At 35.9% G+C, this 19,442-nt stretch overlaps 2 protein-coding genes across 5 annotated transcripts; one reads left to right on the top strand and one right to left on the bottom strand.

The window, feature by feature from the left end:
- Window positions 1-578: 578 nt before the first annotated feature.
- LOC111798769 (ATP binding microtubule motor family protein) lies at window positions 579-12,577 on the bottom strand. 4 transcript variants are annotated; one of them, XM_087125293.1, is made up of 22 exons: window positions 11,979-12,577; window positions 11,679-11,875; window positions 11,341-11,464; window positions 11,099-11,193; window positions 10,190-10,319; window positions 9,707-9,772; window positions 8,428-8,490; window positions 8,254-8,304; window positions 7,930-8,012; window positions 7,742-7,850; window positions 7,360-7,405; window positions 7,076-7,209; window positions 6,729-6,938; window positions 6,505-6,570; window positions 5,200-5,338; window positions 4,814-4,932; window positions 3,554-3,678; window positions 3,333-3,372; window positions 3,000-3,130; window positions 2,764-2,842; window positions 2,366-2,463; window positions 579-856 (listed from the first exon to the last, which is right to left on the bottom strand). In XM_087125293.1, coding segments are annotated over exons 1-22 (2,661 nt in total). In that variant the 5' UTR covers window positions 12,534-12,577; the 3' UTR covers window positions 579-855. The 4 variants fall into 4 exon arrangements, with proteins under 4 accessions (XP_086981419.1, XP_086981420.1, XP_086981418.1 ...); XM_087125294.1 differs by having other exon boundaries at window positions 579-828; XM_087125292.1 differs by lacking the exon at window positions 579-856 and having other exon boundaries at window positions 2,147-2,463.
- Window positions 12,578-13,733: 1,156 nt separating this feature from the next.
- LOC111798341 (endoplasmin homolog) lies at window positions 13,734-18,633 on the top strand. Its single transcript, XM_023681420.2, has 15 exons — window positions 13,734-13,881; window positions 14,087-14,207; window positions 14,306-14,459; window positions 14,547-14,627; window positions 14,752-14,863; window positions 14,946-15,072; window positions 15,154-15,292; window positions 15,826-15,943; window positions 16,060-16,253; window positions 16,328-16,543; window positions 16,625-16,790; window positions 16,887-17,031; window positions 17,111-17,261; window positions 17,589-17,993; window positions 18,103-18,633. Exons 1-15 carry the CDS (start codon window positions 13,815-13,817, stop codon window positions 18,352-18,354), a joined length of 2,448 nt encoding a protein of 815 aa, XP_023537188.2. The 5' UTR covers window positions 13,734-13,814; the 3' UTR covers window positions 18,355-18,633.
- The last annotated feature ends 809 nt before the right edge of the window (window positions 18,634-19,442 follow it).

Below are 19,442 nucleotides of genomic sequence, written 5' to 3'. Positions count from 1 at the left end.
AAATGGGCCCACTGCTATGACTGAGTTATCTTCAAAAAGGATAATTTAAGAGTTCATTGCATGATTAAGACTTACAAAAGGCATTTTCTATCTCTTGTAAATGCATCTGAGGATCATAAAGGTACTAGACCAATGATATCTATGAGCTCGAGTAACTTATTGTGAAGCAAAGATTCGAACGTGAAGAAAGTTTAAGACGTTTATAAATCAATTTTAATAATCTAAATGATAGAGCATCAAAACATTGCTACATTCCTCCAAAGCATAGAAATACAAAATGTGATGATAAAATCCTCTCGCGATAATTTTATGGTTTCAAATCATGATTTGGATTTCGAAAATATTCATAAACAGTAAATAACAAGACAAAGAAATTCACAAATGAAAAAAGTATTTATAAGCTTAATTTTTAAAAACGAAATATTAAGAATGGGACAAAAATAATTCAATTACAGTTTTTTTCACTCAATCACGAATATAAATTGACATGACACTAAAAACTACGTCTATTACCTCTTTAGTTTTATTTGTAATTCAAACATAGAATCGTGGCCTCAAGAGAATCCATTAAAATGGACAAAAATCAATCAAAACCAATCAAATCACAACCATTCGATCGATTCTAACTAATTCGATTCAGTTTTAAGAATCTAAATATTAAAACTCTCAAATTTGGAGTTCAGGAGAACCATACCTTCCGGCAAATGGACTCCTGACGTGGGGTAGTAGTAAGCTGGGAGAAAGTGAGCGTGGGCTTGGCTTGGCATTAGTTCTTGAGCTAACACCTAACCAGCCATCCATTCCCAACTTGTTGAGTTGGATGAACTTCTGGAGTTTGATAGAAAGTCACTCTAATCTAAACCACCAACCAATTGATGAATTATATAACCACATTTAAATAACAACTCTCTTGTTTCTCAGAAGAATCAATTATTAAACAACAAACCTCTTTAACATGGTATCTTCAATTCTAAGGCTATGCTAAAACAATCAATCACTATGATCAAACAAAATTTTCCAAAGGCTTTAGTAGGCTTGTGGCTCTAACCAGATATATTTGGAGGGAAAGATATTATATCTACTAGCCCAACCCACCGCTAGCAAATATTGTCCTCTTTGGATTTTTCCTTATGGGTTTCTCCTCAAGATTTTTAAAACGCGACTGAAGGGAGAGGTTTCCCACATCAATTGGAAAAGGGGGAACGAGTGCCAACGAGGATGCTGGGCCCCGAAGGGAGGTGCATTATGAGGGTCAAAGCTACTTGTCACATGAAGGAATAGAAGGAAGGCTCTTTGGGAGAGAGTAGTTCCCACATCGTAGGGGAGGAGTCTAATCATTCTTTATAAGGGTGTGGAAACTTTCCCCTAGTAAACAAGTTTTAAAAACCTTGAGGGAAAACCCAAAGAGGACAATATCTGCTAGCAGTGAGCTTGGGCCTGGGCCGTTACATTATAGCGCACAACATATTCCATAATGGCACTAGGTCATGTGCAATTACTTTGTAGCCGTCTTAAACATGTTAAGACACATTTTAGAGGTGATTGTTCTAAGGTAGGTCTTTCCATAGACATTGCCGACAAGTTAAATATGGTTGCAAGGGTTTGATACAAAGAAGAAAGAATCAACCTTCATCAAACTCTTGCAGTTTCCAAAGCTCTAGCCAAGCAATGCATGAAATACTAAACTACACAAGAATTTGATCAAAAGAGGATGTCATTTGAGATGGATGAATTGTTTTCTACTTCGAATCTGATTCGATGATCTAGCCTCTCCAAACCTCTCGGATGTTAGCTTAAGTAGCCAAGATATTAGACGCTATACATCATAATTTGATATATTATGTCTTAGTTTGAGAAATGCAAACACTGTTTGCTTGAGGGCTAATTTTAATATAGATCCCCCTACCCTACCTTTAGTGGTAGCTTTAGACCTTTAGTTGGCTTAATTAATTTCATTTTCATCAAGAAAACGTAACCTAAAAAGTTATTTTGAAATAAACACTGCATCTTTTCATAAGATGTGTTCACACCATAACCAACTTGTAAGAATGCATTCATACCATAACACCAACTTAGCTCAAGTGATTCTTTTTCTTGTGGAATTTAATATAATGTTGAGCCAGAAATTAAAGAATAACCGACAAAAGAAGAAATTAAAAAGAAATTGAAATTGAAAAGTAGCCAGACTAGGCACCAGATGTACAACAATGAAAGCACACAAGAGTTGGTAAGGAAATAAGGGAGCAAAAGAACTACAACCCCAAGCCAAGAAACCGTAAATGGATACACAAAGCAAGGAGTTCAGATGCAATTTTCTACTTCGAACAAACTATACAATGTTTAATTTCAATGGAAGTGGACTTACTAGAATAGGTGATTTCCCTTCAGCATGCGCATGAGGGAGATGTTACCCTGTGTTCTAATTTTTTCACCCTTAGCTGATTTTTTCCCATTTCTGTTTGCCTGCTCATAAGCAAAAAGAAACGTGACTAGCTTAGGATTCCATTAACCAAACAATACAAGAAACTAGAAAATGGTTGCAGAAATATATAAGAATTTTCCACTCTGTATTTTCTATCACTAAGATTGAATGATAGCAGGACCCAAAACGTAGTAGCGTGTTAATTCCCATCAATTAAAGTCAAAATTTGTTCGTTAACATGGTAAGATCAAAGATCTTCATTAATTACTGATCAATAACCCCCTAAATAATAATAAATACTCGGTAAGCATGCAAGTATACACACACAGACCAGGACAGACCTTTGACACCTCAATATCATCCTCGACATGCATATTGCTGAAATCCCTTAGTAATGTGGATGACGCAGGCAAAAGTCTCCTGAAATATCAGAAAAATGATGATAAGAGATAGCAGAGAAAAGATGCAACTACATCAAGTGAACAAGTGAAACGAATGTTAAAGCCAAATGAAAGATTAAGTTGACAGATCAGCGGTAAAAAAAATATTAGACACCAGATGCACCTACTACCCTAACCTTTTTGGTTTCTCTAGTTTGCTTGAGATGTCAGCTCTAAGCTCACTGCAATGCACATCAATATTGTGCTTTTGTTCTTGAGAAGATGCAAAATCCTCGGTGGGAGGTAGATGTCGAGAATCCGAAAGTTTCTAAAATGAAAAATAAAATTGGTATCAACGAAAACTATTATATAAAGTTCAGGACGAGAAAAACTTTGAATTCAACTTCTGATCAACACTGTCCATTTAATTAGTAGCCACATGGATCAAGTCTAATAACCATATTTAGTAGCCACATTGAAGGTATAGATACTTCTTAAAATGCTGTCAAAGAGATCTAACAGAAAGATACCGCTAAGAATTCCTTGTCTTCATTCAAAGCACTTATATCCCTGTGCAATATATATGAAGCAAGGTTCAGATATATAAGTTACAGAACTGGATAAAAGAAGTCAAAAAATTCCCGAAGAAAACAAGTATGAAAAAAGTTTCTATGTAATATGTTGTCATCGTTCAACTTGAATAAAAGAACTTAGCATTTCACCAGTGTGTCAAGAAAACACAGCAACTGACCTTTCAGACTTCTCCGAAGTTGGTTGGTATAATGGAGTATCAAGTACAGTTTGAGTTTCACACTCATGAGCATCGCAGTGAATAAACGAGATTTCTTGTGAAGGGGATTCGGCTGAGGTAGATTCCTAAAGCATCCAGTAATTAAAACGGAAGAAAACATATATCATTGTCACAAATGTTTTTAGAGAAAAAAACAAAAGCAAAATCAAAGATTATATAAATACTTCAAACCATTTTTTACAAACCACAAACTTCTCTAAACTTGATACATGCTTATCCATACGGTTAACAATCCTAAGTAATTACTGATTATGACCTATGTAAATAAGATAAGAATGAACTAAGTAGTTAAAAATGAATAATAGTAGTTAAAAATGAATAATAGAAGCAGTTGAAATTTTCCAACTTCATTTGCCTGTCAATTATTACTTCAAACTGTACTCATATAACAAGTGCCTGACGACATTCATATTCTGCAAGACACACAAGGTAAGTCACTGAAAGGCAGGTAGGGTTAATATGAACTAATTTGCAAGTAAGGCTCATGGCCACCTAAAGAAGAACAAATAGTAAATATAAAGTGACCACACTGATATCCACTCGTGAGGCTCCTTAAAATTTGACAAACTCATTCAAACATATTTGTGTTTTGCCTATTTCTCTAAAGCATTCTCTCTCTCTCTCTTTTTTTTTTTTTTAATGAGTGATTCCTTAGGTCTGCTTGAGTATATCTCGATTAATCTCACCGGACATCCGTCTAACCCTACTATACTTGGTTAACACAACGACTTGCTGACAATATTCTCAACACTATTTTTGGCACCAGGAGAAACTACCCCAAAGCGATGTTCGCCTCTCCCGACGGTATTTAGTGTCCGAAAAAAGCTGAAATTCTTGTAATGAACCCATCTTCACTTACTTTTTCAAAGCTCTTATGACTACTAGGTCAACTCATGAGGGTTTCATTCTTTTTGGTTGATAATAAGTTTATCTAATTTTAGTTTACACGCGATACAGGGCATATAAAAATTTGTGCACAAATCAACATAAGTTTAAGCTCACTAAAAATGTAGTCATATTGCAAAATATTAACAATACACCTAATTCAAGGTCATAATTTTCCGTTTTTCATCCTCCAGCAGTGAAGTTCACCAAGTTGGTGAGAAATTGGGAATACCGAACCACCTAACATATTGTACAGTCTAATACATGAACACGAAACACAGTAATTCAACGCAATAGACATAAAAGAAATTTAACCTCATCTTGCTCACTGAACTTGTCCAGCTCTACTGATGAACAACTGTCATGCTTCACCAAGATACGTGACTGCAGGGTGCCAAAGGCTGAATCCCAAATAACAAGTCTATCAGTTGGAACTAAAAAGGAGAAAATAGAGACAGTAACATTAACGGTTTCCAATGTCCAATCACTATACACATACAAAAATAATGCCCAAAACTAAAAGTTTTAGCTACCCACATTTTAGCAATATTCATAGTTCAACTATCTAAAACGTGTCTGTTAGAGACTAGAACCTATTTGAACTGACTTTTCAAAGAACATAAAAAAGAGTTTTTGAAGCGGTACTTGGAAAGTCATTCTAAACATGTACGTGCTAAAAATAACATGCAAAACTATATTACCAGTTGAGTTTTTTGTTAGGCAACAATCATCAGCCTCCTCGTACATAAATTTTTTCACCGTGTTGCATCCATTCCTAGGAGTGGTCTCGTCTACACAGTTTATATATGCCTCTTCAACTTCACCAGGTTCGGAGAAATTCTGGATAACATGAAAAAGAAAAAGAAAATTTTCCATATAATGCAATTGTGAATATCAAGCATGAAGCACCTCGTGGGTTTCAAGTTTCTCACCAAATGATTTGAGCAGAAATCTTTCCACATAATGTAACATCAACCATTAATGAAATACAGTTCATACACACATCCAGTCCAGTAGAATCATACAATCAATGATCAACAAGTTTAACCCATTGCCCATTTGAATTCAAAGAAGCTGCCGGACTTGAGATAAAATCGATATCCTGTGATGACAACTACACTAAGAAATCTTAGGAGTGCAAGGGTAAAGGCCCCCAACACCAACCAAATAGTCATGGATTCCTTAAGCCTTAGATTCACATATTGAAGACGTTGTACTCCCTAAATGTCACATGGTCTATAATATTACTCAACTCAACTTTGCCAAAATTAGAGAAGTCAAAAGACTGAAGGTCTGTTTGGAATTGTTGTTGGAGGGGTCAAAAGCAATTATGAGAGAATTTTAACTATCAGGGATGTCTGGTAAAATTGATTTTTTTTTTTAATTTGTCTAAAATCACTTTTCAATTTACTCATATGCCCAAATTCATGTACCTAACAGTCATTTTCTCTAACAAAGTTTTAAAATTTTCAATTCTGTCCTTCTCCCTAAAATGAAAAATTTTTGGTGGATGGAAATTTTTATCGCAATCGTTCTCCCTAAACTTTTATCAAATAATTTAGATTAAACAAAACCACTTGGAATTTAAATTATAAAAATCTGTAAACAATTATCTTATAATAAATTAGTATTAAATATCAATATAAGAATAATTCAGATAATATACCTACGTTGGTCATTATATCTAAACCACAACAATTTAGTATTTATTTTCCAAACATTGTAACACTTTTTTAAGGTTTAAATTTAAAATTTAACAAACACTAATTTACTTCGTGTAATAGTTAATTTCAATCAAAATCATACTTGCCAGCAATTATTGAAAATGTACAGCGATCCCAAAATCTTAATTTGTGAATTTCAAGAACTAATTTGCAAGGGTAGACAACAAAAGAAAAATAAAATCTTCATTTTAGGTTTGATGAAGTTAAGATCCAATGAGTAACTATGGTCGAATCTGAAATTGCAAAAGAGAGAACAAAATAGATACAAATTAGTGTACGTACATTTATGTCTTCACAGGGAGAGGAACCATCGGATTCCTTCACTTTGATGAAAGAGTTCGTATTTGTCTGAGCATAGAATCAAAGTCATAATCAATTAGCTTTTCTGAGCATAATTTAAATTAAGCATCTGTCACACTGCCAGCTGAAATAGATCAACAAGCCATGGTCATCATGTCATTTAATATACTAAAAGAGCTAGAGGGAAAGAAAATCTGCAAGCACACCTCATGAACACCATTGAATCTGTGCTCGTCCAAACCACTTCTTGACTCAAAACTGGTAAGTACTTCGATTGATGCAGCTTCAGCATAATCTTCCTTGGAGTTGGAGCAAGTACTACATCTTGAATTTTGCCATTGCTTTTCCAGCTCAAAATATCTGATTTTTTCATTCTTAATTTCTTCTCGAAGATTTTGATTTTCATTCTCTGCACTCTTATCCAACATCAAAACAATTTTTTTTTTTAATTACATTCAATTAATATCAAATTAATGTTTTCCATATAAAGCAAATGTTCAAAAACAGTGCAACAACGAAGACAGAAGCAAGTTAAATATCTGCAAATGATTACCTTTAGTTTATCTCTATACTGCTTCAAGACTTGCCATATGGCTTTGGCAAAGTTTTGCATGATCAAATGATTTCTTTCAGCCAATTTTGAATGGCTAGGCTTCGTGGCTGGACAGTCGGTTTTAACTAGAGGCTCTGATATTATTGAGGAAAAAAAAGTTGAAAGTAATAAAGACACGTAATAGGATGAACAAACCAGCAGCTCTAAAACAAATCAGATAACTAACACAAATCAGAGAGAAAAAATGGAAATAAAAGTACATACAAAGCTATAAACTAAACTACCTTCATGAGGAAGGGGGCCTTCCTCTTGATGTTCCTTTCCTTCAGTCTGAAAGCAAACATAGTTGATCATTAAAATTAATATTCAATAATTAAGATATGAACCAAACAAGCTATTGCAAAATTGAAAATGTGCGGTAGATGACAAAGAACAAAAACCAACTCATTGATAATTCATCCCATTTATTTCTAACCTTAAAAAATTTCTCATTTTTTTTCATTGTCTCTTAAAATTATAGAACGTCGAAGGATGGAGACAACAAACATTTTGAACGACGGTCACTAAAGAACTAAAAAATGGAAAAGACCAACAAAAGAAAGTGTTATCGAGAAATAATGACGCATATAAGACAATCTCAGCATCCCAAAAAGATAAAGAAATTACCGAGCAAGCTTCAGGAACACTATATTTTGTTCTTTTCTGCTCCTCAAATGTAAATAACGTTTGCAATTGTCTCTTGTTGATGTTTGATGGTTCCACAACATTTTTGAATCTGAAGAAACAAGATATCAACCCAGGATCACATGTAAAAGAAGTTCTTAATTCGAATAAATAGCATAAAGTTAAATAACTTGATTTTCATATAAGGTGAAGCTTGTCTGAGAAGGTAGGTTGTATCAAGATAATCTTCTTCTCCTGCTTTCACAGTTAACATCTACACACACACAAAAAAAAAAAAAAAGTAACAAAAAAAGGATAAACTGGTTAAAGAAATAAAGAGGCTCGCACTTCATTAAGGACACACATTAGTTTTTGACAAGGGATCAATAACCTTAACAATCCCCAACAAAATTAAGAGTATCTATTAATCTAAATAAAGATGCAAATATGAACAGTTTAAGATCCTGCATGTACAGCTGTTCCACAAATGAAATATTGAAATAAGAACAGAATACCAAGGTCATTCGCTTCTTTCCTTCCAGGTAATCTCGAAGGTACTTGGTCAACTGTGTGGAGATGAAAGAAACTTTGTCGATTATGCTTGGCAAGATAAACATTAGGACAAATAGCAATCTTCATTTTGCAATAAAGTGAGAACAAAAATTTAAAATTAAGAATTGGAACATTACCAAAGAGTTGTGGAAATGCTTTTGCAGTGGCTTCTTTGGATTCCTTTGGTGTTCAAACAATGACTAAAAATGAAAAAGTGACACACTGTCAGTTAAAAAAAATGTAAAAATAGTGAAACAAGGAAACAGGCCAAAAAACAAGAGAGAAAGTCAGAATGGAAAACACCAGTGAATTGTCATTCAATGAAATGCGCATCATCTTCTATTGTTCGGAAGAAAAATGACGGATGAACTCCGAGGGTTAGACAGAGGGGGTAAAAGCACTTCCAAATTGTGAAGATCTCAAAACCCCATGCCACAAACATATAACCCACCAGTTGATTCTTTTCTTTTCTTTTCATTTTTATCTAGAACCAAGCTTTTAGTAGAAAAAAGATGAAAGAGTACAAGAGCATACAAAAAGAGAACCCACAAAAGAGGGAGGCAACTAAAAGAATGACCTCTCATCAAGTAAAATCAAACGTAACAGATAATTATAAAAATGTTTTGGCATCAAAGCTTAAAGAGAAACAAAGCATATAACTAGAGACCAAACATCACCTGGCAACCTCTCAGGCCCTCTAAAAATTCTATCATCTCTCTCTCCAAAACTCCTACAAGATAGTCCACACCCCCACTTGCCAGAAAAATTTTCCTCTCTCACGATGGAGAAGGCACTTCTCAACCATCTCTCTACAACCCCTCTGCCTAGACAAGCCAAAATCAATCTCCTCAAAGAACTGATTTCAAACATCATAAGTCCAAAGGATTTTGTTACATTCCATTGAAAAATCCTACAAAATAAACATAATTATTGAATGCTCTCAAACACACTAATATAATTTTCACAAACAAATCTTACAAAATAAACACGGTTATTCCTAATTCCCAAACTTCAAAAGATGTATGCATCAACACTTATAAGTATCCTTAATTCTCATACATCCTAAAAAACTCAAAATGCATAACCTCAATATGTTCACATAGTATCATCCTCTTTGAACTTCCTTTTTTCCTTGTGACATTCGTGGGTGTCAAGCTAGCTTAGTGTACCTTAACTATTCTCACTCTTTTGACCCTACAACATTTAGCTATCAAGAACCTCATAAAATGTTAATATCCTAGATCGGTGGTCAACATGGAGCTTGAATTCATTCCATCAAAGTCTTTACTTTTCCATGACACGCTTTAATGCAACAAGCCAACCCAAGAGGGACGCATTTGAACTCATTAAATTTAGAAAATAAAAAATACTTTTCAAAAGAACATGATCAGGGATTCACATGAGTAAAGGACATACTCTTAGGCACAAGCCAAAAACCATTGATGTATTGTTGATGAAGTTAGCTTCAAGTAATCTTGTCCCCTGCAAAAGAAAGGTGGTAGGAGGAAAGGTTGATCGTTGAGGTTCTATCATCACCCTCTTCTACTTCTCAACTTTTTAATATACAGACAAGACGGCTAGAGGAACACGAGTATTTCATGAATAATAATTTTGTTTTATTCTAGCCAGAAACATCTTATTTCATAAATATTTCATTCTAACAAGAATCATCCATTTTTATTCATTTTGAAACAACACATTATCATTCTTTTGTTCAAGAATCATCATATACTAAGACTAGACTCGTAACCTATTGTATTTTCTCTTTTATAAGAGTAACCTATTGTATTTTGACAACTAAATTCTACAATTACAACATTGATTGAAAATATGACAATCATTATTAAATTCTAGATGAAAGGCAGAACCTTAATCCAGAAAACCAACAGAAAATAGAACCTGATTCCCCGTTCTTTTTTCTCGTTCAGCTCCAGCGAGATCAGCAATGGTCAAGATGGCACAGTTCAATGTATCCTCAACTTCATCTTGGCTAACAACTCTGCGGATATTAATGATGCACTGTGACCGGCTGCAAGGATAAACACAAAATCATAAGAACATATTTTCGAGGTAATCAAAAGTGTAGACATATAGCTTCATTTAATTTTCCTTACAACAAAATGCAGTGATGCATGTGTGTTGATGGCTCCAGTCTCAATTCGTTTCAGTTACTGAACACTTGTTTGAGAACTTTTTTTAAACCACTTATTTAGAATGACAAATGTAGGGATGGGGACTCGAATATCCGACCTCAAAAGAAAGAGTAACTGTTTTGACCATTGAGCTACAATCATGTAGGCCATGTTTGGATATACATTTTTTAAAAGTGGTTTTTGTTGAACATGTATTCTACAAAGAAATTCAAAATTGTAGATTGTCAGGAATAACTTCAATTTGCATGATAACGCTAATCTTTATAAGCCATCCACTCATAGAAGTTTGGAAACAAAAAAAGGAAACTAATTTCAAAACAAAATTGGAAAACTATTTTAAAACCAATCTTGTCGTACAAGCTCTAAAATTTCAACTGCAGTCCATAAAATCTGATAGAAGAAACACAAGCCAGGATTTTGAAAGCCATTAAATTCCCTCATCTAAAACTAGCAAACGCTACTAATAGCCTCACAGAATAAAAAGTCCCTCCTTAATTCATGGTCTTCGGAAATGCCGAGCGTTACCACCATAAATATGGTTTCATTTGCCAACTAAACAATTATTGACTAAATTAAAAAGAATTAATAAGATATCGTGCATACAGCCATACACAATGCTTTCTTCAAGAAAGAACCAAAAGATAAGTCATAGCACCTTGATGTGCTATTTGCATTCGTTATTGCAGTGGCACGTTTAGTCATTGCACAAGCCACTAATGATTCAGCTTCTCCAGCATTGGAAATAAAAACCTTCACAAAAATACGGGGATTCATCAACTTTCCTTGATGTACAATCACAACTAACCTTCTTAATAGATAATACAACAGGCGCATGCAGTATGCATAACCAACAAAAAGTAACAAGAGTTGCATATAAAACAGATATCGCTCGGATACCTCCTTAAGGCCCTTTATAGTATACTGCTGCATAGTTAATTCGCCCCCATCAGCTGAAAGATCATACATCTTTTCTCCTTTACCTTTTTCTGAGTATATTTCAAAGATTGATAGATAATATGATCTGCAAAAAATCACACCAATATCATTCAGTATTCAAACATGCTCTGTGCATGAATTATATCACTTCCCTCACGGTTTCTTACAATACAATTCTCTTCTGCCTCGGAAGTTCAAAGACAGATAAGAGTAAGAACCCGAGCATGATATTGGAACAGGTATTTAGTACACATGGGATAGTCCAACAAAACTGAAAGGGTATTACAAACACCAGATACCTTGAGGATTGAGAATCACTCGACTCTGTCCGGAAAATATGTTGAAGAGCCAGAGGAACCATACCAGGATCTCTTGGACTCCCAAAAATGGTATGGGTCTTACCCGAGCCGCTAGGACCGAGTGCAGTCAGCATCGCACTTTTTCCCTTCAGAAAATCCTCCACTAAAGGACTAACCATTTTCCCATACACCTCACCCTGTCAACAATGATGGATTCAATTCGCCATCAAATTGCCAAGAACATAATCCAGAAAGAGAACGAATAAACAAAATCAAAACAAAAACTATCTCATAATTCACCTGAGACGATTCCGTAGGAAACACATGAGAAAATCCTTCATAAACCTCAGACTTACTCCGCCTAGACTCTTGCAAAGTCATAGGCGGACAGACTGTTACTGAGTGATCATCATTAATCGTTACACAAGCATCACTGCCCTTCTTCTTAACGATCTTTTCCTTCGTCACTTTCTTCTTCTGAGGGTTCTGCGGCCATACATATCCAGACCTCGAGTTTTGATCATCAGCATTTCTAGATTTCTTCAAATTCTTCAGCTGCAAAGGTCGAACTCTGAGGTATACCTTTAGGTTTTCAGAGAGAGGAGTTTGAACAGACGATGACGACGATAAGGAACTGTCCTTAGGGTTTTGAGGGACTTCCATCGCAAGAATTTCTTGAAGTGGAAATGAAGAAATGGCGGCTGGAGGATTCGATTCGACTGCCTTGGCGGCCGGAGTAGCTCTTGCTCTCCGGGGAGGGTTTCTCCGAACCGTCACCGTGTTCGGGCACTGCACTGGACTGCCGTTCTCCATCTTCCGATTGCGATTGATCGCCTCGCCGTCGTCTTCGAACATTGGCGGGAATTGCTCAGCTTTTAAAATGGCTTATTTACAACAAAATCTACTTCTAAATAAATGTTTATTAGCTTTGTCTATCCTAATTATCCATTTATCTATAGTTTTATAAAACATTTTTATTGCACCAATTTATTATATGTTTTAGTGTTATTATTATTATTATTAGTTTCATATATTAAAAATCTTAAAATAAAATATGGATTTTTATTATTTAATATTTTAAATTTTGGGATCGTATTTAAATAATTTCAAGGTGTCACTTTAATAGTTGAACAATAAAATTGTGGTAAAGTGATTTCAAATTTAAAATAGATGGCATTTGAGAATTGTGATACTGGATATATGTAGCAGTTAAATGCTACAACTAGTAGATATTGTCTGCTCCAATCTGTTACTTGTCGTTGTCAGTCTCACAGTTTTAAAACGCATTTACTAGAGAGAAGTTTCCACACATTTATTAATAAATATTTTATTTCTCTCCGTGTATTCGGGAGAGGTTTCCACGCCCCTATTAAGGAATCTCAAAATGCACCCCCTCGAGGGCCAGTATCCTTCCTAACACACCGCCTCGTGTCTGGCTCTTATACCATTTGTAATGACCCAAATCATCGCTAGTGGATATTGTCCGCTTCGACCTATTACGTATCGTCGTCAACCTCACGATTTTAAAATGTTTTTTCACATTCTTAAAATAAATGTTTCGCTTCTCCCTCCAACTGACGTGTGATCTCACACCCCATGCCAAGATTTATCCCATGTGATATGACCACGTTACCTGATCCTTAAAAAAAAAAAAATAATAATAATAATTAATGGATATATTTAAATTGAACTTTTTTAAAGTTTTTTGTTTTTTTGAAAAATTTTAAAAATGGTTTGAAAAAATCTTTTTTCAAAAAATGGCAAATTCCAAACGTATCCTTCGGGGAACACCGTGTTACCACGTCAAAAACAAAAAATAAACCCAATAACATTCAGCCACGTGTAAACAAAGCAGTCACAGCCGTCAGATTCTCCACGTCAGCTAGCATAGCCCGTTAAAGATCGTTAAGAGGGCTTCCACTTCTCAGGTCATCCGTGGGGGCCAGTATTGGAAATTTAGCCACGTCAAGCAAACAAATATGGTCCAATAACACTTTGCCACGTTTCATTCTAGAAATATCTACCGTTCGATCCGCCAAGCTGGCAACGTAGATCAAGAGACCTATATAAATACCGGTAGCTCGTCAAGAAACCAGATCAGTGATCGAAGTAGCTGCTGGAAGGTTTGCAAGAACCATGAGGAAGTGGACGATTGCTTCTGCTCTTCTCCTTCTTTGTTTTCTCTCTCTCGTACCGGATCAAGGTGTGATTTCGATTCTTATTTGAGCCATTTTGATTTATTTGTTGAAATGCGCATCGAATGTTTGTTGCATTATGTTATTGTCGATGTTTGAGGTTTTAATTTCTGAGGCTCGGGAAGAAATTTGGACGAGATTTGAGCTCTTTTTGGACTGTGAAATTTGTGGTGTTATTGTTTCATTATGTTTCTCTCGTTTTTGGGTGTTTAGGTCCTAGATTTCATGCCAAGGCCGATGGTGACGCCGACGAGGTTGTAGATCCACCGAAGGTTGAGGAAAAAATCGGGGCCGTTCCACATGGTCTCTCTACTGATTCTGATGTTGTCAAGAGGTTCGTGAATATCTAATCCTCTTGATACACACGTTCACCATAGATTCGCCCTGTTTAGGAAAGTTTATGACGTATTTTCCATCGAATTGTGGTTGCAGGGAGTCGGAGTCTATCTCGAAGAGATCTCTTCGCAGCAGCGCGGAGAAATTTGAGTTCCAAGCTGAGGTGTCTCGTCTCATGGACATCATTATCAATTCCTTATATAGTAACAAAGACATTTTCCTCCGAGAATTGATCTCCAACGCTTCTGATGTAAGTTCACTGTGCCTCGTCCTACTTCATCAGATCTAGTCTTGCAATTTGAGATTGATTATGACCGACTGCATATCTGTATTTCAGGCGTTGGACAAGATCAGGTTCCTCTCCCTGACTGATAAAGAGATATTGGGTGAGGGCGACAACTCAAAGCTTGAGATTCAAGTAAGTTCGACCATCATGCTAAGACTTGGACATTTGTTTTCTTATTAGCTGGTTGAAAAAATTTACATGTTCTAGTCGATGGATTGGCGTACTTATATTGTTGGCCATAAATGAAACAACGCAGATTAAGTTGGACAAGGAGAACAAAGTCCTCTCGATTCGCGACAGAGGTATTGGTATGACAAAAGAGGATTTAGTTAAGAACTTGGGAACCATCGCAAAATCTGGAACTTCAGGTACTTTTAATATAGAAGTTTATCCTACAAACCTCGATAGGTGAATTGTGAAAGATACTGAACTGGTTATCTCAATGTGCAGCATTCGTGGAAAAAATGCAAACAAGCGGAGATCTCAATCTTATTGGGCAATTTGGAGTGGGTTTCTACTCCGTGTACCTTGTAGCTGACTACGTTGAAGTGATTAGCAAACACAATGATGACAAACAGTGAGCAATTCTCGTTGTTATTTTCATGGTTTGTTTGCGTTGGTGGTAGATATTGTATGTTAAACTTTTCCTTGTTTTCAGACATGTGTGGGAATCCAAGGCTGATGGAGCATTCGCAATCTCTGAAGATACGTGGAACGAACCTTTAGGCCGTGGAACTGAAATTAGACTACACCTTAGAGATGAAGCTCAAGAATACTTGGAGGAGGGCAAACTGAAAGTAAGTTTGAATTTCTTTTCTCATTACCTGCTTTATTGTTCGTTAGTGATTTTATCCTCATATTGAACATGAAAAGACGCCCTAGATCTTTTATTCATGAGGAATAATAAATTTTGTGCTCGTGAGCTAAAATCGTTCAATTTTCCTTCCAATACCCTAAACTATACTTTAAAATCTACATTGTTTTTTGTCTGCATGGAAGAGGCTTGGTCTTTACTTGGTTCACTTGGGTTCTTTGCGAAGAGTTTATTTTTTTTAGTATACTTATTTATTATGCTTCCATTTCAGCTGGTAATTGATTTTCTCTCTCTGGGAAATGTTAGAACTTCTTTTTCCCGTGTCTAGCTTTGTTTCGAACATTAAATGTATTGTTACTAACCTCCACGACCTTGTGTATTGTTGGATTTTAATGAACTTGATCGATGATCTGTTTACTGGTTAAATTATCTGAAAAGCGTATTTTGGTTTGGTATATTCTTCGATATTGTTCCAACAATTTGAACTAAAATGGGTTGTGGTAATTGTCTATATAGGATTTGGTGAAGAGATATTCAGAATTTATCAACTTCCCTATTTATATTTGGGGAAGCAAAGAGATTGATGTCGAGGTTCCTGCAGATGAGGATGAAACCAACGACGGAGAAGAATCACGTATGTATTATCTTGGATGTTGGATTGGATATGCTTATATCACTTCCTTTGTGGTCAACTGTCCATTGATCATGGTTTTAGTCGTTCTCATTACATTTTCTTTGATATAAAAACAGCCGAAGACAAGAGTGAAGAAGAAGATGATGCAGAAAAGAGTGAAGATGAAGATTCTGAGAAGCCAAAGACAAAGAAAGTTAAAGAAACAACTTATGAATGGGAGCTTTTGAATGATGTGAAAGCCATATGGCTGCGGAGTCCCAAGGAGGTGACAGAAGAAGAGTATACTAAATTCTACCATTCTCTTGCTAAGGTAATTGTCCTAAATTGCTAGCATCGCTTTAATACATGGATTCCAAATCTAGTAACGTTGGCGTCACGTTGCAGGATTTTAGTGATGATAAGCCTATGGCATGGAGTCACTTTAATGCTGAAGGTGATGTTGAGTTCAAAGCTGTTCTGTTTGTACCTCCTAAGGCTCCTCATGATCTATACGAGAGCTATTACAACAGCAAAAAATCCAACTTGAAGTTGTATGTTCGAAGGGTTTTCATCTCAGACGAGTTCGATGAGCTCCTGCCGAAGTATTTGAGCTTTCTGCTGGTAATTGAGTGGTCAAGTAGTTCGATAAAAAGATGTCCGACTTAATTTATAGATTTTTCTCATCATTTTCGTTCTCTGCAGGGTCTTGTTGATTCTGATACTCTACCTCTCAACGTTTCACGAGAAATGCTTCAACAACACAGCAGCTTGAAGACAATTAAGAAGAAACTCATCCGCAAGGCCCTTGACATGATCCGTAAAATTGCTGAAGAGGATCCTGATGAGTCCAGTGACAAGGAGAAGAAAGGTACCCCTTAAGAATTTGAATCTGGGTGATGCTATTTAGACTTCGAATTTATTCTATGTTTTATGTTATTAATTTTAAACCTCCATTGACAAGCAGATGCTCAAAAGAGTAGCGGTGATGATGATGAGAAGAAGGGCCAATATACTCGATTCTGGAACGAGTTTGGTAAATCAATCAAACTGGGTATTATTGAGGATGCAACTAACAGAAACCGTCTTGCAAAACTGCTCCGATTCGAGAGGTATTTTCAATTTCAGTTCGTTTCTGGGTTGCTTTATTCTATTCTCTCTGGTTAATAACCTTGACGAACTCTCTTGCAGTTCCAAATCTGATGGAAAATTGACTTCATTGGATCAATACATCTCAAGAATGAAATCAGGACAAAAGGATATCTTTTACATTACTGGATCAAGCAAGGAGCAGTTGGAGAAATCCCCATTTCTTGAGCGACTTACGAAGAAGAACTATGAGGTGAATTTTAAGTTCAGGGTTTTTTATTCTTTTTCATAATTTATTTTATTAATGAATCTACGAATAGATTCGCATACAAATACATGATGTGCCAGAACGGGTCTCTACCAACAGACCAACTGAGCTATCCTGGTCATTTCCGACCCATTATCCTTATTTTAATACCAGATTTGAATCGGTGACACGAGAATTTTCAGTCCTCTGCTCTACCAACTGAACTATACCGGCCGTTTCATTTCATTTCCAACACATTATCCTAATTTTGTGTTTATTTTCTGTTCTTTGCCATTCATCACTTTCCAGCGTCTAATTTTGTTCTCTTCGCAGGTCATCTTTTTCACAGACCCAGTGGATGAGTACTTGATGCAATATCTCATGGACTACGAAGACAAAAAATTCCAAAACGTATCAAAGGAGGGTCTCAAGCTCGGCAAAGACTCAAAGGACAAGGAGCTCAAGGAATCCTTCAAAGATCTTACTAAGTGGTGGAAGACTCACCTTTCTTTCGACAATGTTGATGATGTCAAAGTTTCAAATCGATTGGACAACACACCTTGCGTGGTTGTGACATCAAAGTATGGATGGAGCGCTAACATGGAAAGGATCATGCAGTCTCAAACGCTATCAGATGCTAACAAGCAAGCATACATGCGCGGTAAGAGGGTACTCGAAATCAACCCGAGGCACCCGATCATCAAGGATCTTCGAGAGAAAATAGTCAAGGATCCAGAGGTATGCCATAAATTTACTTTGGATCAACATTGATAGATCGCTAGTTCTGATAATGACATGAACATATTTGTATCAGATTCTCTAAGTTGATTGAATTGGTTTTTAACAGGATGAGGGCGCAAAGAAGGCAGCAAAACTGATGTACCAAACAGCTCTTCTAGAAAGTGGGTTTATTCTCAGTGACCCCAAGGACTTTGCCGCCCAAATCTACGACACGGTGAAGACTAGCTTAGACATCAGTCCCGACGCAGCCGTTGAGGAGGAAGATGAAGTAGAGGTCGAGGCCGAGACCGCCTCGAAGGAAGCCGAAGACAAGTCCGAAACTGAAGCAGAAGACAAGTCCGTAAAGGACGAGTTGTAGACAAGTCCAGCATAGAGCTTTCTAACTCTTGTTTTCATTGTCAGGCTCTTTATTTGGCGTCTCAAAGTCGAATAAGTTTCTGGGATGGAAGAGAAGTTGTTGGTTTGGGTTTTAATTAGAGATTTACTTTTAACGTTTTTTAAGTTAGGAATTTGGTGTCAGTTATAAGGGGGTTTTGGATATTTTGGTTCTTTCTCCTGTTGCGTTTCGACATTTGTTCTTGCGTCGTGTCATATTTCTGACCATGGAGAATGATATGAACAACAAATTTTGAAAGTATGTTCTTGAGTTTTCGATTTCTCGAATCTTGCTTTCAAAATTCTCTGCTCCCATTTTTTAAAACTTTCTTGAACCGGAGCTAGAGGCTTGAGCATAAGTCGTTTGGTCGTGGGTGATGGGAGAATGAATAGGCTTAACTCATTTGTTGTTGAGAAGTGAGTGCCGCACAATCTGACTCTTGAGATCGACTAATTACAACTTTATCATTGAGGTTTACTATTTTATTTAGCGGTCTAATTTATCATTGAAAGAGATAACAACAATATTGAGACACAACTCATGATGTTTTATACTACATAAAGAAAATATAAATGTTTCAAAAAAGAACCATCAAATCACAGCTCGGGTATAGTTGGTCGAACGATTTGAGTTGATTGTTTCTCCTCAATTGCCAGCAGCTTCCAGCACTATGACTGACTCGAAAAGGGTTTTATACTTATTAGACCTCGTGGCTGGACTTCGGAACAAAAGTTAGTAAAAGCGGGAGAAAAAATTTAAAATATACTAAACATATTTTAAAATCACTTCAAATCCTCGTTTACAAATAATAATATATATTTTTTTTATTAAAATTACAATAAAAGATGAATAAACTTTACCAAATAGCCCATTGAATGGTCTCACCAACCTTTCTTTATTTCTTTTTGAAGTGTATTTTGAAAGTAAAATTGAGTATTGAGTTGAATGGTTGTCACATGAACCAACCAAAAACTATAACAAAAAGCTAATCATTTATTGATGAACATGTTTGAATATGAAGTCTTAATTGCCATCATTTCTGAACGTGGCCAAATATAATCTCTCAATTT

This window comes from Cucurbita pepo, chromosome 7 (assembly GCF_057944985.1).
Source record: "Cucurbita pepo subsp. pepo isolate OVF chromosome 7, ASM5794498v1, whole genome shotgun sequence".
Taxonomy (NCBI): domain Eukaryota; kingdom Viridiplantae; phylum Streptophyta; class Magnoliopsida; order Cucurbitales; family Cucurbitaceae; genus Cucurbita; species Cucurbita pepo.
The sequence above is the reverse complement of the archived record's forward strand: the minus strand, read 5'-3'. Positions and strand labels throughout refer to the sequence as shown.